At 45.4% G+C, this 27,229-nt stretch overlaps 1 protein-coding gene across 1 annotated transcript in view; it reads left to right on the forward strand.

Moving 5' to 3' along the window:
- The window catches only part of jade2 (jade family PHD finger 2), a gene marked incomplete at its 3' end in the record, with an annotated part of 67,291 nt that overhangs the window by 9,591 nt on the left and 30,471 nt on the right, over positions 1-27,229 (forward strand). Inside the window, exons 3-7 of the mRNA XM_080851179.1 lie at positions 1,542-1,627; positions 9,963-10,120; positions 22,076-22,239; positions 25,324-25,535; positions 25,929-26,096. Of these exons, the coding sequence (XP_080707305.1) occupies positions 1,542-1,627; positions 9,963-10,120; positions 22,076-22,239; positions 25,324-25,535; positions 25,929-26,096 (788 nt within the window). The remainder of the gene's footprint in view (positions 1-1,541; positions 1,628-9,962; positions 10,121-22,075; positions 22,240-25,323; positions 25,536-25,928; positions 26,097-27,229) is intronic.

Below are 27,229 nucleotides of genomic sequence, written 5' to 3' on the forward strand. Positions count from 1 at the left end.
CTCAGCGCCTCACGGCCAAGCGCTAAACAAACAGCCTGGGTAAACAGCCTCGCTGGGTCGAGGGTGTGCTCAAGATGGTCCCTCGCTGTCACCGGTTTGATGTCTCTTCCTCTTATTCTCTCCATCTTTCACTCCCTTTCACAGTTTCACTCTCTCTCTCTCTCTCTCTCTCTCTCTCATTCTCTCTATCTCTCTCTCTCTCATTCTCTCTATCTCTCTCTCTCATTCTCTCTATCTCTGTCTCTCTCATTCTCTCTATCTCTCTCTCTCATTCTCTCTATCTCTGTCTCTCTCATTCTCTCTATCTCTCTCTCTCATTCTCTCTATCTCTCTCACTCTCTCTCTCTCTCTCACTCACTCTCTCTCTCTCAGTCTCTCTCTCTCTGTCTCACTCTCACTCATTCCATCTGTCACCCTCTTTCACCTTTTGGTTCTCTCTCTCTCCGTCCCTCTCTCTCCTCTCGCGTCTTGTTTTCTGTGCTCATCTTTGAAGTGGCCTGGGCGCAGATCAAACGCTGAGGCGTGGAGCAGATGTTTAAGGCTTCTTGGCTGCTCGTTAGTAGAATCACTGTCCATGACCTCCCTGTGTGAATATGATTTCAGGATCATGATAACAGTGCTTATGCTGGTATTTCACTTTGGGATGGACAGTAATGCTTTGGCTCGTGTTCTACCACGACAGTGAATGTAGTGGCTCACACACTCTATGTCAGTAGCGGGGGAGCGAAATCAAGACACAAGCATCAGTTTGTTTGGCAATATTGAAGCACATGTGTTTATCACTGCTCATTAAATAGAGATGCAGTTCAAAATTGCTTACAGTTTTGGAATCCCTGTGACATAAATGATTTTTGGGTATGGTGCCCCTGGTCTTGTGTGATTCACTTAATCCCTCAGACTCGCACAGACTGCATAACCTGTGATTTGAAGTAAGCGACAGATTTTACAGCAGGGGAAAATGGAAACTTTGAGACTAATGCCTCCCTCCCTACATGTTGCACTTAGACCATATTTCCCCCATTGGACTGATCTATTATAAACATGAATGATTAGTGCTGAAGTCCAACATCTGGACATTCCTATTGTCGTTTGGACACTTTGCAATTGTATTTCAGTTTAGACACCTTGCTTATTTGCTACTTATTATTGACGAAGGCAAACATTTCGGCTGTTAATAAGGGGTTTAATGATTTTGTAACGAAACCAAAAACTGTGGCGCATTTTACCATATGCAAGTAGTGAATGTCAGAATCTGGAGAATGACACACAATCAGGCAGATGTGCTCTGAGCTTGCAAACATATGTTGACGTAATGTTGATGATGCTAGGGAAGCTGGACTGGCATTTATATGTAAATCCAAACATATTAATGAGTCAGAGATACATCATCAGACACGTCGTGCCTACATTAAGGTCAAGTTCAGATATAGTAAGGCTAATTGCTTACTTGCATTGTGTAATTCATGGTTGTTAGGAAACTGACAACTTGAATCTGTTTTTTTTTTTTGCTGTCTAACATGCAGTCTTTATTTCCTGGAAAGGTCATGTTAATTCCTGGTCAAAGTCTTCAAAGACGGCTGGAACCAACAGCCCATGGGTTCGGCACGAGCAGAAGAAACCCTCAGAGGTGAGTCTCTAATACATTGTGCATTCAGCCTCAATGTAAAGTACTTTATACCGGAAATACACAGGTATAGATTATAAATTCCTCATGTCCTTATTGGTTGGGGACTTCCCACTGGAGCCAAACCTCTTACTGTCACATGCAAGGTCTCGTACCCAGCAGCCTTGCCTAAGCATTACAACAACAGGGTGCACTACAGCCATCATACCAATACTTAACAATAGCAGCAGCAACAACAACAACAACAACAACAACAAAAAAAGATGCCTTCGTGAGCATTTCAAAGAGGATGTCAAATGGACATGTTCCTTCATCGGTGTTATTGTACCAGGCCAAAGACACCTCCTGAGGGCCCAGCAGTGGTGTTTGGAGTCCCAGACTTACCCCACTTCACACACTCACAATGACTTGGGACACATGTCAATACCAGAGACAACAACAGATAGACCTCAAGATGCACCAAAAAGATTTTGTAGGCATATCTCTGTGTCTCTGTGAACATGTCCCCAGGTAGTCTGTAAGCACCTCTAGCTCGCTTTTTCAGCAGCCTTCGACAACTCCTTTAAAGCTCCTTTGAGTGGCCGTCCTCGAAAACCTAACTCCAACAGAAGAGATGTGGTTGATGTAGCTACAAAGCCTTTAACTCTTATCTCAACCGGTCTTTTGTGTGCGCTTGTCCTCGCTTCTGCTAGCGGTTCCGGTTACCTTAGCTGCTTCTTTTCAAAGGCTTCCTCAATCGCATCTTCAAAGGGAATTGCTAACCAAATAAAGAAAACAATGTGCAGAGATTCAATTCCATTTGTTATTTACATGACATAGACCGTTATTTAGCTAGTGACGATCCGCAATCAGCGCTGTATATGCAATATGCTTTAATGCATTAATTCACATGACATGAAATGCAATTTCTCAGTGTCCCGCTGCTTCATCCCTTAACTCAAAATAACTGCCAAAATCCTAGTCGTTCAGTCTTGTATATTTACTAGTGCACTAGTTCCACTGAACAAAAAGAAATCTCAACAGTTACAGTAGCATAGCATTTTAAAAGGAGTCATTAAAATGGCCAAACTTTTCCATGGGATTTAAAATAAAAATTCTATCAACTATTCTGTTCTTGGATGAGAAGACGGTTTCCGTGAACATTCAGAGATGTTCAGACATTTAGGCTACAGCTGCGCTTCATTAGTGGCCGGGACTTTTGGCAGCCGAAGGATTCATTCAGTGTCGTCATTCTCCGCCAGTGATGAATGGGTTAATTGAGACGTTTGTGTTCAAGTGTGATGTATGACATGTGTAACATATGGGCGAATCAAAATCTCACCTGCACACTTGTCTGGTTGAATGGGTGTCTTGGTAACTAATATGAGCAATTTTACCCTTGGAAGCTGATGAAAGCATCTGCTGAAACTGTTCATTTTCCTTTTAGTTGTATTTCTAAGTATGGTAAGAAAAAGGATAGTGTGTTTGGTCTAGATGAGCTAAGGAAAAAGGAACATCATTCAGTTTCAAAGCTCCGAGTGACATACTAGTGTATAATGTTTTGAATAAAATTACCACATTTATACTGCATACCCTCCAGGCTTTTCAAACCAAAACATTGTCATGCTCCTAATGTGGATTTCCGCATGATATTTACTGCTGTTGTCATGAATAAAGAGACTTGTTGTGTATGGGCAGGAAGGAAGGAAGTGGCCTTTGCATGCATGCAGGTGTGAAATGATTGAGGAAAGGCCTGCACCTCTCTTGCCAGCCTTGTGCAGGGGGAGCAGACACCATGAGAGCCACTGATGCTCATTAGCACAGGCAGTAACAGCTGTGTGGAGCCATGGCAACCAGATGCAAACAGCTGTAAGAAGGTTTTGAGGCCCAGGTGCTGCTTGTTGCCAGGACCTTTCTGTGATTGGTTGAAGGAGCAGCATTGTGCCCAAATAAAGAAAGCCAGATTAAGAAATGTGGAGAAATGCCTGCCAAAAATTCAGCACAGGAACGGCCCATTGTTTGGGAGTGTATAGAGCTGCGACAACTAATCAACTCAATCGACTTAAAATCAACTATTAAAAACAAATAGTTGCTAACTAATGTAATAGTCAATTAGTTGATGTCACTAAATCCTTCGTTGCATGCTCTTAGACACAAAAACAAAGGTTCTATTCAAAGGTTGAAAATTGACGAGAGTAACACCAACACGACCGAAAACGTTTAAAAACTTGGAGCATTTTGAGGGGTAGAAGTTTCACCTGTCCTGGGTTTAGTCAATTGCCAGTCCTCTGTTTAGTCTGTTTTTTTTTTCTCTGCTGTTCTGTGTGTTGCCTGTTTGACCTTAGATTGCTAGTAGCCACCAGCTACTTCAGTTGTCAGACATTGTGCGTTCCATAGAGGCCAACCAGATCTGGATGTTCTGTGAATCTGTGTGATTGTGTTTCAGCGTTGTTACCTACTGCAAAGAGAGAGGCTGCTCTTTGCTGTCACGTTATGCCATGCTATGCTGTTATGAATGCATGGTGTTGGCCGCAGGCAGATGACTTGGGCAAGCAAGCATCATGTTTTATAACACATATGTAGGATCCATGTGAATTTCGTAATTCAGCAGCAGTGCACGGATAAACACATGAAAAAAAGGAGCTCTACCCTCTGCACTCAATGCATAAACCATTGATGTTGTGAAACATATAAATTATAACTTTTGTTTGTTTGCTTTTTTCCTTCAAATCTTTCAACTGATTGATTAATCGGAATCACCAAAAAAGTCGTTAGTTGAAGCGTAATATCTTGCTGACATTTGCTAACGTTATTAGATGGGTGGTGAAAGAGAAGCATGTCTTAAGTATTTACATGAAGTGACATCCCTACTGGGGGGAAAAAGCACACAGGAATTCATTTATTTGGACAATTTATGCATCTGCACCCAGTATTCTACTAGGAATGCTTTTAATAAACCATGAGCATCTCCTCTTTGTTAATTTCTCTTGCACAGTGAAGGCTATGGGTCATTGCGCCTGGGTGGAGCAACTCCAGATGGATTGTCAAAAAAGAAAGAGAGAAAAAGAACGATAGAATGAGACCATGAGACGTACTGTCCTGGAATATTAAGTTTCACATTTTTTTTTTTTTTTTTTTTAATCCAAAACTTCAAAGCCCTCCACCAGCTTTGACCCAAGCCCCTGGTATCTTCAGGAATAAATGCGCCCTGTTTGTGCTATTATCTCCTCCCAGCACTGGCCGTGCATGTGTAATTGATGCAAGCGAGTCTCTGCTAACTATTCCTCTCCCAGACAAATGCAAATGATTCTCCCTGAGCCAATTCTGTATCACTGTTGCTCAGGGCTCCCAAGGACATTTTGAAGGATTATGGGGAGTAAAAACACTGCTAAAGGAAGAGTATTTATATGGGAATGTTGATAGTGCCTGGTTTTTAACAGATTGCCACCAATTTCATTCAATTGTTTCAAATGCAGGCTCTCTCCTCCTTTACATACATGCACAGAGCTATGTGATCTTTTTGGGTCTGCAGTTGTATTACATACTGTCAGTCTGCTGAGGATGAGACCTAGAGCCATTGCATCATATTAGAAACATCAATTGCAATATTTTAGCTCATTTTGTATGTGGTCCTCTAAGGCAATTGAAGCTACAGTCTCTCACTCAAATCAATTCTTCAAAATACTTTTCCTCTTCACTTTACTTACCTCACTCTGACCAGCTCTGGTGACTGCATCTAGCTGTTGGCTCAGGATTGCAGCACCTGCATAAATAAGGATGTATTTCATTTTGAATTATTGATGAGGGCAGCTACACCTTTTCAGGTTTGTCATAACATGACCTGAAATGGGGCCATAAATGATCTGAAAACCTAATCTGCATGAAGGTACACAAGGCTAGGGAGGGAATTTTAGTTTTCTTGATCGTGAAAAATGTCATAAACATCCCAAGAAATATGATAGTTTCTCACCCTTTGTAGCTCAGGTAGATCAATTTATTATGGTTTGCGGTCCCATTTAATGTGACATATTTAAAGAGGTCTGCAGTGCATGTAATTAAAGGATTACTTTGTGCTTGCATGAGTCCATGATAATTGCATTCTAATCAACACACTTTTTGTTTTTCATTTTTCTTTTTTTTAATATAAGTCTGACACCTGGGTGCTTCATATATTATTCCAAGTGCTCAGATTGGCACCCGTTTTCAGATTCATAGCATGACTAAAGGCCCGTATGTGTAGGTGTCTTAGCAGTAGAAGATTCTCGTGTCATGGATGAGGGAAGAAAATGGTGCACTTCCTCTCGTCATGCCGTCCCCCCTCTTCTCATTTGACATCTGATGAAATGCAAATGCCTTCCCGCTCGGACTCGTGCAGTCATGCCTCTTGTCCGCTGCCAGATGAGCCGGTGGTTTGGCGTGAGTGCAGGTGGTGTGCCTGTTTCTCCTTGATAAGGTCATCCATGTCCGGTGTTAGGAGGCAGAGCTGTGTCTTCAGAGGGAGAGCGGGTTAATCCGTTCTGCGGCGCTGAGTTCAGGCGAGCTGCGGCGCTTAGGGCGCGTGGTGGAGGCTGCGGCCTAAGCTGCTCCTGGGGAGGAAGCTCACGGGAAGACTCGTATGGTATACTCGGGGGTGCTAAAGGTCTTCTGCGCACATAATGGTGAATAAATTAGATAAATTATTGTTTATGTGTTACAGTAATGCATTCATCCTCACCAAATGCGTTCAGCGGGTGACTTTTCAGGAATTGGTGCTCTCATCTTTTGTCCTTGGCTCTTTGCGAGCTGATGTCACGACGGTTGGATGTGGTCCTTTGCCCAGAAGTTCAGTTCCAGTTCAGGCAGGAATTGGTGCCCAGCGTGGCTGTGGTCAGGAGAGCGCTGACGCTCTAAACCGGTGCGGTGTTTCGGCCATGTTGAGCTTGGCTGCAGCGGGACCGCAGGGCGAGCTGAGAAGCCGACAGCCCCGTCCATCAGCAAACCTGAGAGGGGGCACCGGTGGGTATTCGCCGGCCGAGTCTGACCCTGAAAGAGTTCTGTGCCCCCCCCCCCCCCCCCCCCCCCCTCCCATCCCAGCCTGCTGTCACATCTCCCCACAGCGTCCGCCCCCCCCCCCCTTTCTGTGATGGGGTGATGTGGTGAACGCTAAATGGTGAGTGACACGCAGCGTTCCTCAAACGGATCCACCAGGCCTTCCTTTCGGTACCCCGTCATTACAGAGGAGCGCACGCTAAAATTAACCTCCCGGCTACACACTGCTTTCAGTCGTGACGCTCGCAGGAGAAGGGCAAGACCTCTCGCACTCTCTAGTTTGCAGAAAAGGTCCTTAAATCAACACAACGGAGTCTTAAAATGCTCGGGTGAATGCGATGCCCCATGTTTGTAATTTGAAATGAGAAATGTCTGCGCTGTAACAGCTCTGGCATCGGTGCATAGATGCGTGACAAATTAACCTCCCTGATTTGTTCCCAACATTCTTCGTTGGTCGAGTCTTGTGTCACTGTGCCAGTGGATGCTATACAACACATTTCACACTGGCTAGTTACATAGTTATCCTCCAGGCCTCGCTAATCCATTGTGGCAGTGAAGACGACGACTGATTGTGCAGACTGATTGTGTGGCTGAACGTGACTGTGGGAGAGTGACTCTGTTACTCAACCACTTCTGAGTCTTTGGCTCTGGGCTGAGCAGTGGAACAGCTGTTAGAAGCACAGTTGAGCACGCTGGTAACCTTCTCATTCGCTGTACAACTTAATTCCTTTAGAGAACGAATGTACAGAAACACCCCTCCACCCCCCCCTGCCAACAGTGCGAATCCTCCCAGGGTTGTTGTGTAAATATCAGAACTAATAAGCACTGGCAAGCACAATGAGATCCTTTATATAGACCCTGCGTGGGAGAGGTTTCCCCCCCCTCACCCCCCTCTTGCTGCTGGATGAGGTCATTGTCATGCCCCTCTTATTGCTGTTGCTCTTTGCATGGCTTCAGCAAACTGTTGCCCGGGTTGTCTGTGTACCAAGCCATTTCCGACACTGCCGCCGAGAACAGTCTGTCCTCCTATCATTACGACACACATAACCACTAAGGCGTCACTTGTCCTCGCTTGTGCAGGCAGTGAAACTGTTTGATATCTCTGCGTGTGAGTGAGTGAGAGAGAGAGCGAGAGAGAGAGAGGGAGCGAGAAAAGAGGGAGGGAGGGGGAGAAAGAGAGAGCAAAGCAGACACTAAAACCAGGGACCTTGTAATTCTGTTTCGCCAGCATTAATTAGCTGTGGCGGGGTTGTATAAACAGGGAGCCGTAAAAGTGAATCACTGACGCTGAGCTCTGCCGCTTGTCCTAGAGCTCTTATCAGGGAGGAGAGGAGGCACTGGGGCTCTTCCTGGCCCAGCATCCCTGTCTCACACACCCTTGCTACAGTGCTTGTTTACTTGGATTGGCAGCTGCTTTTCATCCAGGGCCAGTTCCACTGACTCCAGCTTACATGGTATCCTTTTGCTCAGTTGCTTAGCAGTGCTGTAGGTGTACAGGAGGTAAATGTCTTTGGGGGGGGGGATTACCTTCGAGGTCTTCTGCTATCCTAGTCCAGTGTGCCCCAACCCTGGTCATGCTCTTATTACCTGTCCATCCTCATCCATTCCATAACCACTCATACTCCACTCCATGACACCTTCATGCACCAGAAATGCACAACTAAATCTTAAATTCACTCTTACCTGAGCTCACATACACAAAAGAAAAACACACACACACACACACACACACACACACACACACACACACACACACACACATTCACTCACTGATTATCTCTTTCACCTCTACCCTTCTGTTTAGCCTCTCCTTCCATTCTGTATCCCCCCATCTGCCGTGTCCAGAAAGGCAATGAATAAACCCAGGCCCCTGTCTTCACAGCCCTGCTAATAGGGACACTTGATTACACTGATGTGTGGTTGTGTGGGAGACTTGCTTTCAGGGCATCAGCAGAGTGTGTGTGTGTGTGGGGGGCATGGGGGGGCAGGAGGCAGTAATGCAGGGATAAGGGGGCTTATGAAGACATGATGGAGAGTATAATGAAGTCTGTGTCAAGAGGGCCGGAATTTGCAGTCAGGCTGGATAATGTGTGCACAGTGGCTGATGTCCTTGAGTAAGGTTGCCAATGGGTGGAGGGGTCCATGCGGGTTTTATAGTACTGATTGTATCGCAGCTCTGAAGCCTGGTTGCCAGAGCAGGTGGATATTGTGGAGCTTAAGAACGCCTGATGGATCGGGGGGAGAAACATTTTTTTTACCAAACCCTGATATGGCGCCCGAACGTTCTCTCCTGAGGTTCATTAGACTGTTATTCTTCAGCTATGTTTGTTATTTCGTCATAAAAAATAGGTTTGCACTGGCGTTGGACTGAGGGCTTTGAAGCTATTAGCTCCACTAGAAAGTTGTTATGCTTCAGTTTTTTTCCTCTTGCAAACACCCTTTGGGGGGTTTGAGCTTAGACAGGTTACAGGAATGGGCTTTGGTTAATTGCTCTGTTGTGGAAAGGCGCAGTTTTAGATGATTGGACCCACAGCAGACATTTTAGACAAAATAATTCATTTGAAATAATGACACAAGCTCTAAGAAGAAATGCTGTGTTTTACAAACTACATCGAAGTAATAGCATGCTATGAACCAACAAGGACAGCTCGTTGTCTAGGGCTAATGTGAATTTAAACCAAAAAACTACTGTAATTCACAACGGAGACAAACCAAACAAAACGTTTACGCTAGTTCGACATCCTGCACACTATCCCTATGTGATGTAAATGTGTGTAAGGAGAACCTACCGTGTGTAGATGAGTGTGTGTTTGTGTGCGTGTCATCTTTACAGAGCCCCAGAGAGTGGTCACCTACCTGAAAGCCTGGTAGCAGTCCCTGCCTGGCATCTCTGTTTCTCTAGAGACAAGCTCTCGACCCGCTCAAGTGTCTTGGGTAGTGGTTCAAAGTTTGCTTAGTTAGGTGGTGATAATCCAAATGGAAGCTACCAAAATAATCCCAAAATTGCCACTCCATTGTGTCCCGGCATTCAGGGTTACCCGTGCCTTTACCTTATTTGCCACACGTCAGTCAGTGTTTTCCTTACCATGTGACCGTTCCTATCCTAACACATAGAGCTGTCGTTAAACTTCAGAGAAACCTGAACCCCGGTGTAAAAATTGCTCCACATTTTGTGTCAACAGAGAGCATGTTTGTTAAACATAAAATATTAAGTGAGCGTGGCCAGCAGTGGATATGTAAAGTAGATATATGACGTACTTGATGCCTACAGCAACGCATCACATCTTTGCTCTGCTTGGTTTCTAAACGAATCCTTGTTTTGTTGGGACAGGTCTTCCGGACGGACTTCATCACAGCCATGAAGCTGCCGGACTCGGCCCAACTGGGCGCTGAGGACTTCTACGTGCTGTCCGACCCCTGGAGACAGGAGTGGGAGAAGGGTGTCCAGGTGCCCGCCAACATGAATGCCGTTCCCGATCCCGTGGTCAGGTATGTGTCTGTCGAACTATCGAGGAATTTCACGCACAGGAAAACGCCAACACCAGAACTGCCACACTGTTCATATAGTATGTAATTTCTGGAGTAGACTTTTCGTCATGAGGTGGGTCACTTACCCCCCCTGTTTGCAAAGATCAGACAACTTCACAGAGCTTTTATACAGACAGTGGAAAGGCCACAAAAGCACCCTTACTGCAGAAATATGGCTTACCTACTCATTTCTCATCTCTTAGGCTTGACATTTAACTAATGTGTACTAATGCGCGCACACACACACAGCTAACCTGTAAACTCCATGGGGTATACCTGGCGTTGATGATAACTTGGGCATCAGAACACATTGAATATTCTCAAGCATTGTATGATGTTTCCCTTTGTTGGTTTTGGGAATCAGTGCAGAATAGAGTTCTTTACTGTCATCATAACCCTGAAATGTATCCACAAAATGTAAGAGACTAGTGCACCTCTGCTTCGGAGCGGAGGGGATTCAGGGGGCAAGTTGTTTCTCTGTGTTTCAAGAACAGGATTATTTTTCTTTTGATCCGGAGATGGCAAAACTAGCCTTTTAAATACGATGCTCTATTTAAAGCATTTTGTTAGACCAAGGTAACAGAAAGATAATTAGGATATAAAAATGAACTGGTCTCATTTTCTCAGTAAGAAACAAGTCAGCATTTACATTTTGTAGGATTGCTTTTATAAGTCTCTTGTGTCTTACTGAGGGATGGGAGTCACACCTGCCTGGTGTGTTTAAAAAGATAACTGTGCTCTCTGCTAGAATCCTGTATAAGATACGTTAATGTTCGACTGATAAAAGCACAGCCCTCGGAGGCCACGATGAAAAAACATTTGAAGGATTGGAGAGAGCCCTGGGAAATCCAGAAAATAGTCGAATGAATTAATGTCAAGTGGATTGAAGGAATAAATAATGAACTGAAATATGGTGAACTGGTAGCATGATGCACTTCTTCCCTTCTATTTCTCTGCCCCCTATCCAGCCTCCCCCCTTCACTTTTTTTGTTTTGCTTTGTTTTGGTAAATGATGACATCATGTTGAAAGGCTTGCAAAGGTCTGGAGGGCCTGTCTTGATGATTGTTGCCCATTCCCCCCCCCCCCCCCCCCCCCCATCCCCACATCGTGGTTTACCAGCCTATTTGTCTTTCTGCAATACAGCAGATTCCTCAAGAAGGAGAAAAAAAAAAGAGAGAAAAAGACCTTGGGAGATGAGAATGGAGAGCTTGGACCTTCAGAGAGGTCTCTGGGTTTGTAAAGAGCTGTTTTATTTGTGCTCTCCTCTTGCCCCCACTTATTTTTCTCCCCCCCCTCCCTCCCTCACTCCTCCATTCAGTGCCTCACGGAGTACAAGAAGTGCAGCCGGCCGCCTGGGCCAAGTGGAAGTAATTAGCTGTTGCATAACGGGTCTCTCACAGCAGACAGACGATGACGAATTGGCACAGCCTCCTTAGCTTAAGTCTCCTTGAAATACTGGGGAGAAATAATTACATATATGAGATGGTCTGTGTCTCACCAAAAAAAAAAAAACAGGACATTCTGCACAGCTTAATATTTTTTGCTGTGGTAAAATTGGTAAGCAGAGTCTGTGAAGTCTCCCCCTTGGCCAAGAGGAGGGATCATTTTTCAGGCATGTGAAATGCTGCTTAGGGTTTGTGTGAGAAACCCACCACTGGATGTCTGCTGCTTCTTGCTGGTAAAGGGGGCAATTGGGTGGAAACCGAGGCCAGAGGCAGGAGCAGCGCTGGTAGAAGGGGGCCCCCCACAACCCCGGCGTGGCCCTCCGGAGCGACTCGCACAGCTGCTACCCCTCTCCTCGGCTCTTGTCAGTCACGCTCCACTGCCGCCCTCTCTCTGCTGGGCGAGCAGCGTTTGGAAATGTGAGCGGCGATTGCTGTGGTCACTTTATAACTCTCAAGGAAAAACTGTGAACACTTTGGACCAGTGCAGTGGATGGGAACTACTACAGCATGACTGCCTGGATTCATACATCAGAGTTCAGTGAACTGAAATTTAGATATGACATTTTCTCTTAATGTCATTGGGTTATAGGAAAAAAGGAGCACAAAAGCCAGATCTGGCCACATCTTTAGCGTGTCTGGCCGTAGACCTACTGTTCACAGACCACACTAGAGCCTTTTGTTTGTGGTGAGAAAAAAACACTATTCATGGTGGCAGCACTCAACCTTTTAAAATTGATATAAAAAGTCCTGAAAGTCCTTTTTTCAGCTTCGAATTCTCTTTGTACCACTTGTGGTTATGTGGCTCTTGGTGCCGCTGCCTAAAAGCACAAGCTTGTTTCCGGCCATGCGAGAGCAATGTGCCCAGGCTCAGCGGGTGAGGCAGGTTAGCATCGGGGTTTTGGTGACTGCTCCAAGAATACAACATCTTTCATCACAAGCTCAACAATGGCGCCCAGGGAGTCCGTTGGGTAGGCCGTCCTGCTTGTTGTGATTTGTGATGTGCCTGGGACGGTTTCTTAGAAAGCTGTGACCTTCATTTGGAAACAGAATGGCGACCAGCACTGGGTGGCACTTTCTTGCACAGCAACAACCCCCCCCCCCCCCCCTGTCAAAACACTTCTGGACCAGAAGTGCTGGTGGTTTGGCGTGTGTGTGGCGCATCAAAGCCACGCACATCTGGGGCATCTGAATGTGCAGACGTGCGGCCATCTGCCATTCTCTCTCTCTTTCCCTCACTTTCTTCTCGCTTTCTTTATTCTCTTTCTTTTCTCTCTTTCCACATCTTGTACTTGCTAACACCTCCTTCTTTTGGGGTTTCTACCCTCCTCATTATAACATTCAGCTAACCTACCACTGTTCTTTCAGCACTAACACATCTGGGTTTCTGTCTTTCAGCAGTTGTTTTTTAAGGGCCCTTTTTTGGTGTAAGGCGTAACCCCCCCCTCATTTCTCTCTCTCGCTCTCTCGCTCTCTCGCTCTCTTGCTCTCATTCTCACTTTCGCTCTGAGGTTGTGCAGGTGTCTCCTCTTTTCATATTCTCTGTCTGAGTCATCACTCAACCCACTCGCTTCTCAACTCCCCCCACCCACCCCCCCCTACCTGCTGGTGACATCTCTGCTGCCTTTCCATTCCCCTGGTGATTACACAGCAGGTGTGTGTGTGTGTGTCTCTGTGTGTGTGTGTGTGTCTCTGTGTGTGTGTGTGTCTCTGTGTGTGTGTGTGTCTCTGTGTGTGTGTGTGTGTGTGTGTCTCTGTGTGTGTGTCTCTGTGTGTGTGTGTGTGTGTGTGTCTCTGTGTGTGTCTCTCTGTGTGTGTGTCTCTCTGTGTGTGTGTCTCTGTGTGTGTGTGTGTGTGTGTGTGTGTGTGTGTGCGCAATAAAGCCATTTAACAAAATATTTTGGATGTGCTTTATAGTGTTGGCACAGATTTACATTTTACAGCTAATAGGCTAATTCAGACATCAAAAACAAAACAAAAGGCTGAAAAAAAGCAAAGATGTTGGTTTGCTAATTTTTAATAAAACAATAGTAATGTTGATCTAAAGAGTTGTAAATGGGGGGGTCCACACGTTTTAGCGCTGTTTAGAAGAGCTGGAAGTGAGACGGCTCTGGTCCCTGTTGGGTGGCTCTGGTCCCTGTTGGGTGGCTCTGGTCCCTGTTGGGTGGCTCTTAGGGCCAATAGTTTTCCGTGTCAAAAAAAAGCAAATTCCGTGTCACGTTTTTGGTAATTCCGTGATTCCGCGTCAAAAAAATAAAAACAGCCGTATAATGCCTTTCTGCACGTTAACTGTATGAAAAACTCTGTTGATAGTTATGTTGCCTAGCAACGCTGTTTGCGTGCGTGCAGCACCCACAGTTACGATACTGTCGAGTTCAGTTTGTCGCTAAGTAGTTGACCATACTGTGCCTTATACATTTCCAATGCTTAAATCATCATTGTTCGACCTGTATGTGAGGCATTATGTGCATACTTAATGAAAGTAAGGGTTTTCATGAAGTTGCTTCTGTAATAGATCGTGTATTAAATACCAAATTTTGGGCTACCTGCTCGTGCTATTAGTAGTGATTAGCATGATGCTAAGCGGAGATTTAGCTATGTTCTGTTCTTATGTTGATACGCTGTAATAAAGATGGGTTCAATCCTGTTAAGATTTCGACTGGATGAGATATGAATGACATCCATGTTGCCTAGTGTAATGTCCACTATTATATGTATCTAGTAATATTAGTTGTGTAATTGTTATTGTGTAGCAATAAGTCATGGTAATGTAATTCAGTGCCGTGCTAATTAGTCCCCATAAATTAGACTGCTTGGTAACTCAGTGAATAATACGTGCCCTTCTTAGATTGTTGTTTGCCAGCCATCAACAGAAGACTTAACATTTTTAGTTTTTAATGCGATTGGGAAGATGAGCAAATGAACGTGACTACCCTTGAAAAGGGGGGCGTGGCCGGAGCAGAGTTCAGCGCAGACGTGACATTTTCTGACCGCTTTTGTTCTTTAATTAATGTTTGTTCATTGTTGCGATCGTTGTTGTGTTTATTTGAAAGACATTCAGTCTTACAGGGTAAGATACAGGGGGTTTTGGGCGATTTTGATGCACAAAATTATGTTTCCGTTTGAAAAGTTGCAATTCCGTTTTCAGTGGTCCATTCCGTTTCAGATGGTCCATTCCGCGTATTCCGTCCGTTTTCCGTTTTCGCGGAAAACTATTGGCCCTAGGCTCTGGGCCGTGTTGGGGTAACCTGCCAGCAGTCACCTCATAGTCTTTGAAGTGGTACGAGTCGCCTCGCTTGAACTCCTTTTGTTTTGCCGGACCTCATTGTCAGTGGCCTCCTCCTGACCAGTAGCCCAGTCATGTGTGTGAGGTGTCTCTGAGCTCATGGGCTTGACTTGTGACCTGCGTTGGCCGTGTGCATAGCACTGTCTTGTCGGTGCCACCCCTAGAGTAGAGGACAACAAAACCCCCCCTCTGCTCAGGGCCCTGGTTGGTCAGTTCTGCCATCCTCCCCATAGGGTGAGAGGGTGAGCTGTGAGACCAGCCTCTGCCAGTTGGATGGCAGGGCGGGAACACCTCTGAAGCCTTGGTGGTCCGGCCAGAGGGGAAGTGTCTGTCAGAGAGTGCAAGGGGAGGGCGAGAGCGGCAGAGCAAGACCAGGGCACCGCCTCAGCAGCATGCCGCAACCCCACCCATAGGCGGCTGCCCAGACTAACCACACGCCAGGTGCCTGATGCCCCCTGCGCCGCACCCTCCAACCCCCTCGGCCTGCAGGGGGATGACTGTGCTGCTGGATAGCCAGATACAGATTTCCTGGAAAATCAAATGAAGGGGAAGAAAGCACCACTTAACACTGGCTTGTTTCCCTGCAAGTTAGATGAATACAATGTGGCTTTCAGAGCATTCCAAAAAATGACTTGGCAGACCTCCTGTGAGGTCGGAAATTTCATCATGCGCTCAGTAAGATACTCAAGGACACCCAGTTCATTTTGATGATTGAATATGGACACAAACAAAATGGCATTTGTTTACGTTGGACCAATGTTGGCTACCTCTAAGGTCAGAGCACCACTCTTGGTGGATAACTGATTTACCTGGATTTCACGGTTGATAAAATGCCATGACATTTGATGTTCTTCAAGCTGTTTTCACAAACACAAGTCTTTCAGATAAAAGCCTCCCGTTGAACAAGATTAGATCACAGCTTAATATAGTGTGTAGCTAATAGAAAGCCTCTCCTTGTGATTAATGAGCATCCAATATTCGGTACTCTAATGAGAAGGGTATTTTCAATACAGTGCCAAAATCAACAATGCCAGAAACATTTAGTAAATCCTGACGGAAATAATTCAGCTGAAATATTTTGAAATAACAGTAATTGTCGAAATGACATAACCAACAGGCCTTGTTTACCTTCTGGACACGGTCACATTTCTAACTTGTTTTTCAGTGTTTCCTTCAGTGGTTGGAATAGACAGCAGTTGTAATCCTCATTCTGTAACAGTAGCTCAGGGCATTACATGAATGTGTTTTCCATACGGAAATACCCAGCCCTAATATCAAGCCGTCTGCGTATGAAACGCAGGAGTCGGCAGCATATTGCCATGCCGTAATGAGCCCAGACTTCCAGAGGAATGCCATTGTTGGGACTCCTGTCATCACCTGTCATCACCTGTGTCTGGTGCGGAGGGATGAGGTGCGCTGCTGGCTGTGGTGGTTATTTTGGAGCTGAAGGCTGCGTGTTTTTCCTGAGCCACTCTCTCTTCCTCCACACACAAGCACTGATCTACTTCCCTACAACTCCAAAAATAGGCATGTATGTGTGCTTTTGTGTGTGTGTGCATATGTGTGCTTGTGCGGGTGCACATGTGTGCATTTGTGTGCCTGTGTGTGTGTGTGTGTGCGCTTGTGCGTGTGTGTGTGTGTGTGTGTGCATATATGTGCTTGTGTGGGTGCACATGCGTGCATATGTGTGCTTGCGTGCGTGTGTGTGTGTGCGCTTGTGTGTGCTTGTGCGTGTGTGTGTGTGTGCTTGTGCGTGTGTGTGTACGTGTGTGTGTGTGTGTGTGCTTGTGTCTGTGCTTGTGTGTATGTGTGTGCTTGTGTGTGTGTGCTTGTGCGTGTGGAAGATGGAGGGAGAGAGCGAGGGCCTAGGGTTACTCTCCTTTTTACGAGTGTTATCTCTGTGTTTAAAATGCGGGCCGCATGACTCACGCCTCTGAGCTCCCCCTCACTCCCCAAGGCTTCTGCCAGTGAAAGTGTTCACAGTGAAGCAATTAAGGAGGACAGCTTATTGGGTATAGTATGATATTCCCTCCAGATACACTCCATGATGAGCATGCATGCCCTAGTATATCGTAACTGGTCCTGTCCCCACCACTATTTATGAGGAGCATGTCAACTGCTCTTTTCTTCAGGGGCCAAGCGCAGTGTGCTGTTGGGAGTCTTGATCTGCCACCGCCATAGCCCCCTTCCCCTGTGCAGTAGGGGTGGGAATCACAGAGGAATGATGCATCACAATGTAAAATAAAAAAATAGAATAAAAAATTCCCCCTACAAAGGCAAAGAGGCGGAATTATGTATGTATTCCCTGCGTTGTGGTGTCAGGTTAACCGAATTTAACTACAGAGATTAAACAGCGTACAACAAAGTGTATAGACTCAACCCCGGACATGGAGGTGAAGGGTTGTGAGTCTCTCCCAGAATGGTAAGGTGAATAAATGTCACGATAACTTATCATGAGCAGAAATATTGCCATTGATTTTCCATCCCACGGTCCCTACACTGCTGTGGGCAGAGCCACCGCTCACCTCTCTGTACGTTCCCCAGCCGCTTGCTTGTGTTCATGCCTATTGCTGCGGTTTGAGTCTGCCGTCTCAATTGACCTAGCTATGTGACAGGAATCCTCTCTAGTGGAGAGCCCTGAAGCACCCGCCTTGCCCTCAGCTCCAGATTAATGAATTGTGTGGCAGTTAATGGCGCACAAATGTTTTCCACTCTGACATCAAAGAGTGTGGTTTATTTATTGTTTTCTTTTCCTCCCTTCTCCCCCCTATATTGAGCAGCTGTGTGTGTGCTTTGTTGTCTGATTATGGAGACCAAATCAGAGCCAGATCAGAGGCAGATATTTGGAAGATGTGTTCTGAATAGAGACACCTCTGCACAACACCAGATTCAGAGAAAGATGACAAAAAAACAAGACATCTGTGCTGGAGAGGCTATGGCAGGAGTGGGAAGTTAGTCATCTTTTACTAGAGATGGAAAGGATGGGGGTGTTTGCCTGGTACACAACAAACATCGCTAGCTAGAGAAGGGTTGTATTTAATCGATGTGATTGTCACTACATGAGTCACAATGATGCTTCATATTCTGTTTGCTGCAACTTGTGTAGCACCTAGGGTTATAGCAGTGACATCATCCTTCACCACATTAAAGCGGTGGTCTGTGAAGAGTCTATTACGATCAGACACACACACACACACTCACACACACACACACACTCTCTTTACTTCCATCATCCTCTCCTCCTTTGTCCCAGGAGAGCTCTACCAACTCCCACTCACACTTGCTTATGGAGCTGTACAGATAAAAAAAAAATATATATACACACACTGACAGAGTTATATAATCATTTTGACATATGTTCTAATATATCACGATCACAATGCTCACAAGCACGGTGACATTCACATAGTGACACACAGTGATTCAGCTCACCAACTACTGTATAGAGGTATGTTTTTAGTGTCTCTGTCAGATGAGTACTACTTGTTTGATAATTGTCTTTGCATATTTGTTTGCATATTTGTTTCCATTTGAACACATACCTGCAAGTATATCAAAACAGCATTTAGTGATATTTGAATGCGTGTAGTGATGATATATGCATGGATCAAGGCTAAATGTTTTGAGTTGCCTAACCTCAAAGGAGTAGTGCGCCTGTGTGCCTGATCTTAAGATGACTGAAAACAATGAGGGTGTTTCCCCGGCCTGCCAAAGTGATCTTGCATAATAGTTTATGAAAAGAACTATGAGTCCATTCTTGGCTTTGGTATGTTCTGTTCTGTTCTGGAATGGTATGTCAACCACTATTGAAACTGTACTTCCAGGCTTCACACAGACACACACACACACAGACACACACACACAGACACACACACACAGACACACACACACAGACACACACGCACAGACACACACGCACAGACACACACGCACAGACACACACGCACAGACACACACGCACAGACACACACGCACAGACACACACGCACAGACACACACGCACAGACACACACGCACAGACACACGCACAGACACACACGCACAGACACACGCACAGACACACGCACAGACACACGCACAGACACACGCACAGACACACGCACAGACACACGCACAGACACACGCACACGCACAGACACTCCAGCATGATGGTGTATCTACATGTGTGTGAATAGTTCGTTGACTCCACAGCACTCCCATTTTGTCCGCCACGCCACTCTAAACGACTGCCCCGTGAATGTCTCCCTCCTCTGCCGAGGCTCTTAACACTGCAGTGTTTTGCTAAGAGGAAGGAGCGGTCGTTGGATGTCAGGCGCTGTCGGTCCTCGCAGGCTGAAGTGAAGCCTTGGCCACTTGCCAGCACAGCTCTGGACAGCAGGCGCTGCCTCTGGCTTGTAGACTGACTCAGTGGAAAATGTGAATGAAAATAACGCCCCCACTTCCCCCACCCCAGTCCCTCAAACCCTTCCAGCCCCCCACCCCCCTTCACACTCCACATTGCCCTCCAAAAACAGGATTATTATGTGCTTTTTTTTCACATGTTCTCATTGCTGCAGAGGAATGGGGCTGATTAGTGAGAGAGAGAGAGTGTTTGTGTGTGTTTGTGTGTGTGTGTGTGTGTGTGTGTGTGTGTGTGTGTGTGTGTTCCCGGTAAGTTAGCTGCTACTAAAAACCGAGGGGGATTTGGTTGAGGGGAGAGAAAAAACCCACAGAAATAGCACGGCGAGACTGGCTGTGCGCGTGAATAGTAAAACAGGACGGATGTTAATAAGGTGCTGCTATATCCATGACAACGAGCATGGCATTCCTGGGCAGACCACGCTGGCATCTGAAGGAATAGCAAAATGGCAGCACACAGAGACTCTGCTCAGGGTGCCTGTTAACCCTGTCCGTGCCACTGCCAGCCAGATCGCAAAGTGTTTCTAAAAGGATGTCTCTCCATTTTAAGGAGGGGCGCTATCAAAAATCGTTAAAACAATGGTGGATCTCAAAAGTATTTTTTTTTTTAACTTTGACCAAAAATCCGAGTAATTGAGGAGTGTAAAGGTAGAGTAATGGAAATGTGAAACATACAGGAACAGTGTGAGAGACGGATTACAACTGCAGTTACTTTTGACCTACTGTGATCTTGAAAGAGGCGGATGTGGTGAAAAAGACAAACCTGAGAGAACATGAAACCGTGTTTATATCCATCCAAGTAAACGAATAACATGTCAAGCAGTGGTTATTCTGGTGTGCCAGAAGTGAGAAGTGTTTACAGTACTGTTTGCATCCAACTACAATATGCTTTGGTCTTTCTATTGGATTCAGTGTTTTTTGAGCAGCTAAAATGTCTCCTTGTCTCAGTTGGTCACAAAGAGGGACAGAAGAGGTTTTATGCCACTTGACCAAAGTTAAAGTACAGTGGCTCAGTGAAATGGCGACCCCCGGACGATAAGGCACTCAACCCTCTTGTGAGATTGTGAGAAAGTTGTCAGGTGTGTCTTTGTGTAATGGTCACGGCAGCTGAGGAGCAGAGAGAATGTAATGTGGTGTCTGAGCATACAAGGAGATGCTTCACTTCACGCATGTGGAGTCACCCCAAGAGAACAGCAACCACACCCTCAAGGCATAAAGGGCTCTCCTGCTGTAATTACTAAAGAGACTGCTTTAATGGTACATCAGTCACTTAGCATACTATACTTGAACGGTTAAAGTGACTTTTTCATCGCCCCTACCTTAAGGAATTGCGCCTGTGTGTCTGTGAAATGCGTTTCATGTCTTGATACCCCGCACTCTTTTTATGCTCTTGCCACATGCCACATCCGACATCCCGCTTCTGACACCATCGTGAGTGCAGTGTGCCACAACCACCGCTGCCCTCAAGCCTAGACCTCTACTGTATGAGACCTGCACATCCAGATGCAATCCTTTAATGACACTCCTCTTTAGTTTGTGTGTGTGTGTGTGTTTTCTGGCCTTGAAAGACATGAACTCTCTATTGGATAATTCACTAATAAGAAGATAAGTTGGAAATGGACAGAAAATGCCCCTTTAATTTGCATTATACCTGGGGTAAGATTGCCATGGGGAGGATTAAGTAGCTTATTCTGAATCCAGAGGGGAATACCTGAGGTGTTAATGCGCAACCGCAAGCAGCCACCATTTTTGACAGTGAGTGGAAGTACACTAAATGTATGACACTAAGGCATGGTTCATGTCACATGAAAGCATTGCGTACTTTACTGTCAGGGGAACATTCTGTGCCCACATACCTCCCACACGTGATCTGTCCTGATAAAAAAAGGCGAAAAGAGGTGTTTTTTTTTTTATCAAGATGATGGTTAGGTGCTGTGCCACTGGGGATTTCTCAGATTTGTCATTTGCATGCCTTTATAGCCATGTCAGGAAGTGTGGGAGGTGCGATGTGTTCAGTGTCTAGCTTTCTGCACATGCTGTGTGGATACCAACATCACTGCTTTCGTCTCGCAGTATTCTTTTGGGGTCGCATAGTCCTCGGTGAGTTAGGTACCCAGTGCATGGTTGCTAGCCCTGAAAGATTGGGCTGTCATTTCTGGGCAAGTGGGGGTATGGCCAATGCTGTCTGAAAGATCGCCCTGATGAGCCAAGAGGATTTCCCTTGACCTAATGCCCTGAATAATTCTCAGACGGCCTGGGGGCAAGGGTCCTGAGTGCCAGAGAGAGAGCGATGGCATGAGACGTCTGAGGTTACCAGACTCCGCTCTCTGCAAGGCTAGACAGCACAGCATTTAAGGTCACGATGATGAAGAGGATGGATCTTAATTGTGTGATTAAACAGATTACACTGATACCAGACCAATCAAAATCACAGACTTCATTTTACATTAGTTAAGCATAAAAATGGTACATCAATAATACACAAAATATAGAAACTTTTTGAGCATCAAGAAGCATACATTAACTCTTTCACTTGTCTATACAGTATCCATCTCTTTGTGTCTACCCTCATTAAGCCAACATTTTTCTCCAGTGATTCTGTGAAGGAGACTAGTGAGAGCCTGTTATTTGGGGTCACATGTTTGGGTTGTCAGGTCAGTGTGACGTCAGACGCTGATGGACTCAACAGAGTTTTTTAGCAAAGCTATCGCAGACATGATAGACTATGTACTTACGAGTTCAAGAAGGAGGATTAACCCGTGTGTGTGTGTGTGTGTCTGTGGTTTCAGAACGCTTCCAGAGACCAATCGAATTCCATTCTACTCAACGCCCCACATCAGACTGCACACGGAGTCTGACTCACAGAGCCTTGGGGAGCCACCCACCCGATACGACCTGGATGATCTGGACGTCGCGTGGCTCGAGCTTGTCAACACAGAGTTTAGGGAGCTGGGTAAGACACAGTCAGTCCACTTTGAGAGTTGCCTAGCCTACTCAAGTTCATGTTCAGTTCAGTGTAGTTCATCATCCTGCTTAAAGGCAGAGTCTGCAATTCTGGCAAAGGGTTGTTGATATTTGAGCTCAACAGCCAATCAAATTATACCCATTCCTTTCCTGCTCCTGAAGGAACGTGTTTATTTGCTGGAATTGTTTATGGCTCAGTCTGAGGCACTATGTTTTGTTTCCCATTTACAGAGCTATGGAGTAACATAGAAGTTTTTTTTTTTTTTTTTTGCACACTATCCTCGAGGAGCAACTTGTAAAATTTGATTAGAATCACGGACTAACAGTTATCCAACAGCACTCCCTTCCCTACCTCACTGCAACCGAACTCTTAACACTGCATGAGCGCTGTAGTTGCTCCGCATCACAAGGATTTGCACCCACACAGTACAAACCTAACTTTCTCTGCAGCCCAGCATTGGACTCAGTGCATTAGCGGTCAGGGAGAGAGCGAGGGAACAGCGTACCTCTCCTCCCTCTCTGAGCTTGCAGGATCCCCCTCTAAGCCTGGCTTTGGGGAACTGCCAAAACCCAAGGCCCAGAGCAGTCCCAACTGCTGACCCACAAGATCTCTCTGCCTGACCCAGTTTACTTGCAATCCGATCTCATGCTCACAGATGAGGGGGGAAAACAATTGCATATTTAACCCCTCTCCCCACCCCACCCCCCCCCCCCCCCACCCCCCCAAAGACCACGTCTTGTTTTCCCTGCTTTTTAGAGACAATGAACACATTTGTCATGAGAACATGCACGGTTTAACTGCAAGCCAGATAAAACAGCTTTATGATTTAAGTCAGGGAGGATCCCCATAACCGAGAACGCTTTTTTGTAGCGATAACAACCAATTTAATAAGGTTTTATTTGTGCAGGCCATCCCTCAGACACAGGGCTGCTCAGTGAAAAATATAAACCAAATGTATGTAATGTTGTGCCCTCATCCTCTCCCCTTCCGTCGCTGGTTCTCACATCATGTACAATTACTCAGTCATTACATATTTACTCAGTTGAAATGTCACAGCTGCAGAGGTTAATGGATAACTGGACTTCCTCTCTGTGTCACTGTAAAGACAAAAATGTTTTAGTTCTGTTCCTCACCAACTTCCTCCAGGTGATATGTGCCCATTTGAGGTGGTATGTTCACATTTTCATGAAACATCGCTTAAATAGTATTCAAGTCGACCAGAAGCTTGCTGTTTTGAGTGTTCGAGTAGAATCCATCGTTACAGACAACTCTTAACTTGACACCTGCATTTTTTTTAATGAAACTTCATGTTACCACTCTAACGCCTAAAACATCTGATTTTAATCTATGCAACAGATTGTGGTTACCAAATCCTTAAGTTATCTATATGCTTACTTAAGTAAACTGCGTGGTTGTATGTTGTGTTGCTTGTGATCCCCGATCAGTACAGCTTGCTATGGTTATCTTCTGCTCACCTTGTGAAATAAGTGACACATTAGCTAAGCTTTGCCACAGCATACAAAATGTCACTTGCACGCTGTATTCTGTGTTATCATGTTCGGTTCAGGAGATACGACGCAAAATACATGATTTGGTTACCGCGGAAAGTGACATGGCTGCCATAGCCACCACGAATTTCCCTAGGGAGTTTCAAGTGCCACAATAGCAGCGTCCAGCACAAATCACAGCAAAAGAATAAAATAAAAAAATATAGAAAGGTTGCATCTGTCTGTCATTGTACAATGATTATATACATTGTATTTCTGAGATATGGTACATATAATACAAGAGTAAACATTGTTGCAATGTACAGTAGAAAAATATTGTCATTGTTATACATTGTGCATACTGATAATGACACTGCTGTGCAAAACGAGAAAGCGAGATGACGATAGAAATGAGTTATTGTCGTTGTGCAGTGATGATGTGTGAAGGGAAACGGCATAGGGCATCAAGCGACAGTCTAATCCCCTGTTGTGGCAGAGAGTGGAGGAGTTATAGAGTTTGATGGCCGCCCGGCAGAAATGTTCCTTCTGTGTCTCTTGGAGGAACATTTGGGGGAGATCAACCTGCTCCTCAGGTGCTCCTCAGCTTCACCAGCCTGTCATGGAGGGGATGAGAGGTGTTGTCCCTCCAGTCCAGCTGAATTCCACCTTTTGGGTCCCAAACTGGACGAGTTTACCTAGTTTCATGCTTTTATGAATAAGTGAACATCATATTCATACATCACCTAGACTATAAGGGAAGTCTGGACAGAGTCTTTGGACACACAGGCTATGGGAGAAATAACTGAAAGAGTTTGTGGCATATCCAGACCTCTGTACAGGAAGTCTTTGTAGTGCTTCAGAAAACTTCCTTTATTTGAAAATCCAGTAATATGAAGTCATGCAGCTATAACTGTGTCTTTACTGAACTGACAGGGCATTACATGGTGTAAAGTTCTGTCTTTTATCTAGATTATTATTCAACTTGGTTTTGTTTGCCATTTTTATGCACACTCTGATTACTCTAATTGAATCAAGTGTCATGGTGTTGGACGCTGAGGTGTCCTTTTCCCCCACTCTTTGGTCTGAAACGCAGTGGCTGTAGAGTTTTAGAATACTGCGCTCGGCCATGACGGCCAAAGTACCAATCACACTGAATAACTGAAGGATTCAAACTCGACTGCATTGTTCACTGACACAAAAAAAAAGACCTTCAGTCCAAAATGTCATTACATTCAGTTCCTTTCAAATAATGTCCGTTCACATCAGGCCAAACAGTGGCTCAACCCCTGTTTATTTTAGTTTAGTTTAGTTTAGTTTATTAAAGATCCCCATTAGTCTACACCGTAGTGGAGACTATTCTTCCTGGGGTCCAGACAAAAGACATTACAATACAGATAAAAAAAGTGCAGTACAGCAGCATGATCATTGTGGGTGACCACAACACAGACTTAGTAAACAACACTTACATTAAATGTAAATAATGCTTAAAACAGAAAAAAAGAGAATTAAAAACAAACCTTTTTGTCAGTCCAAAAATACCTTAAATAATAAGCTAATGTACTCTAATTTCTCCCTGCCCCGACAGCACTGCCTGAGCTGGACGAGCTGAGCATGGAGCGCGCGCTGGAGGAGCTGGAGCGCCAGTGCCAGGAGAAGATGCAGCAGGCCATCGAGACCGAGGAGGGCCTGGGCATCGAGTATGACGAGGACGTGGTGTGCGACGTGTGCCGCTCGCCCGAGGGAGAGGACGGCAATGAGATGGTCTTCTGCGACAAGTGCAACATCTGTGTGCATCAGGTGAGTATTTTTTTACGTTAAAATGCTGTAATGCGGTGTATAAGCGATTTAAATAAGCGGTTTAAAGCCGAGATCTGACCGTTTTTCTTAAAAAGAGCTTATTGACTCCATTTATTTTTTAACTAATTTACCATTTAAACACACACACAAAAACATAATCACCAACTCCCTCCTTTTCAATTAAATCTTTAGTGTTGAACTGAGTGCTACAGTGTTAATTGAGGTGTCAGTCCTGCGATAGCTCTACAGCACGTCTGTTTAACTATATCATATCTCATTTGGAATGGTGTGTACGCGGGTTCTTGTGTGAAGTGGAGCGTTGCTTGAATTGCCAAATTCAGTGGACTTGGTGTGTGTGTGTCTTGTAAATAAAGGTGTTTTTGTTTTGCGCAGGCCTGTTACGGGATCCTGAAGGTGCCACAGGGCAACTGGCTGTGCCGCACCTGCGCCCTAGGGGTGCAACCCAAATGCCTTCTGTGCCCCAAGAGGGGAGGAGCGCTCAAACCAACACGCAGTGGAACCAAGTGGGTCCATGTCAGTTGTGCCTTATGGATCCCCGAGGTAAGCATACTCAAATCATACATGCATACTCAATGCAGTCATGCATACTCAATGCATATTTACTAGGGTGGAACAGTATGAAAGATTCACTGCTTGATGGATGCACAATGCAATTATTAGTATTCCCTTATCTTGGTATACCGTTACACCCTTGATGTAATGAACACAAAAGACAAATACTGTTCATAGTATGCTCACCATTAGGTCCATTAAGTTAAGAGCCATTTAACCTCACAGATATTTTCAGATATAATTGTGTTTCTGTCACGCTTCAGTGGATCCATCGTTATTCTGTTTGTTTTGTCTGTTTTTTTGCCCTCCCACCTCTTGATTGGAACTCATTTGTGTTAGTGAAATAACAGAGAAGGGTAATGAGGTGTTGATAAGACATGGCGTACATGAGGTTTTTCCACGCGTGCCTAAGCGTGAAGAAGACCGGACCTCTGTGGCGTGTCCTCTGTGTCAAGATGAAAGAAGACACCCACTAGGTCCAGTCGCCGAGGCTGAGGCAACCGGGGTGCAACGCCGTAGAGTAGAGTCTCTCTCTCCACCACCTTAGGGCTCTAAGATCATCACAGTGGTTGTCATGTCAACCTCCACATGAATATGCATACAAGACATGCCTCCCACTCTTTTTGACAGTTTAAGTACACACAGACTGGCTTGGGTGATCAGCCCTTGAGTCGTTTGCTTGACCCTGGCGCTCTTATAGTTAGATGAAATGATACATGCACTCAGCTGGGCTACAAAGTGGGCCGTGTAAAAAGGCTGTTAATTGGGGGCTGTAATTGCCTCCGTCTCTTACGCTGCCTTCTTTTTTTAGTTTTATTCCAAAGCTTTTGTGAGCCTTTGAAAATATGAAGTAATTGGTATTGAAATGTAGAGAAGGGGGCAAATGGAAAGGAACCCCTCACCCCACACGCGCACTCTTCCGCTCGGGAAAAGCTGCGATGAAGAGCACTCTTGGATATTCCAATCAAGGCGGGACAAAAGGAGGAGACGAGGAGGGAAGGAAGAGGTTGATCCTGGCAGGAGCGTGTGTGTGTGTGTGTGTGTGTGTGTGTGTGTGTGTGTGTGTGTGTGTGTGTGTGTGTGTGTGTGTAACGGCTCAAGTCGGGACCAAATGGGCTCAG

Source organism: Sprattus sprattus (genome assembly GCF_963457725.1).
Source record: "Sprattus sprattus genome assembly, chromosome: 1".
NCBI classification, from domain to species: domain Eukaryota; kingdom Metazoa; phylum Chordata; class Actinopteri; order Clupeiformes; family Clupeidae; genus Sprattus; species Sprattus sprattus.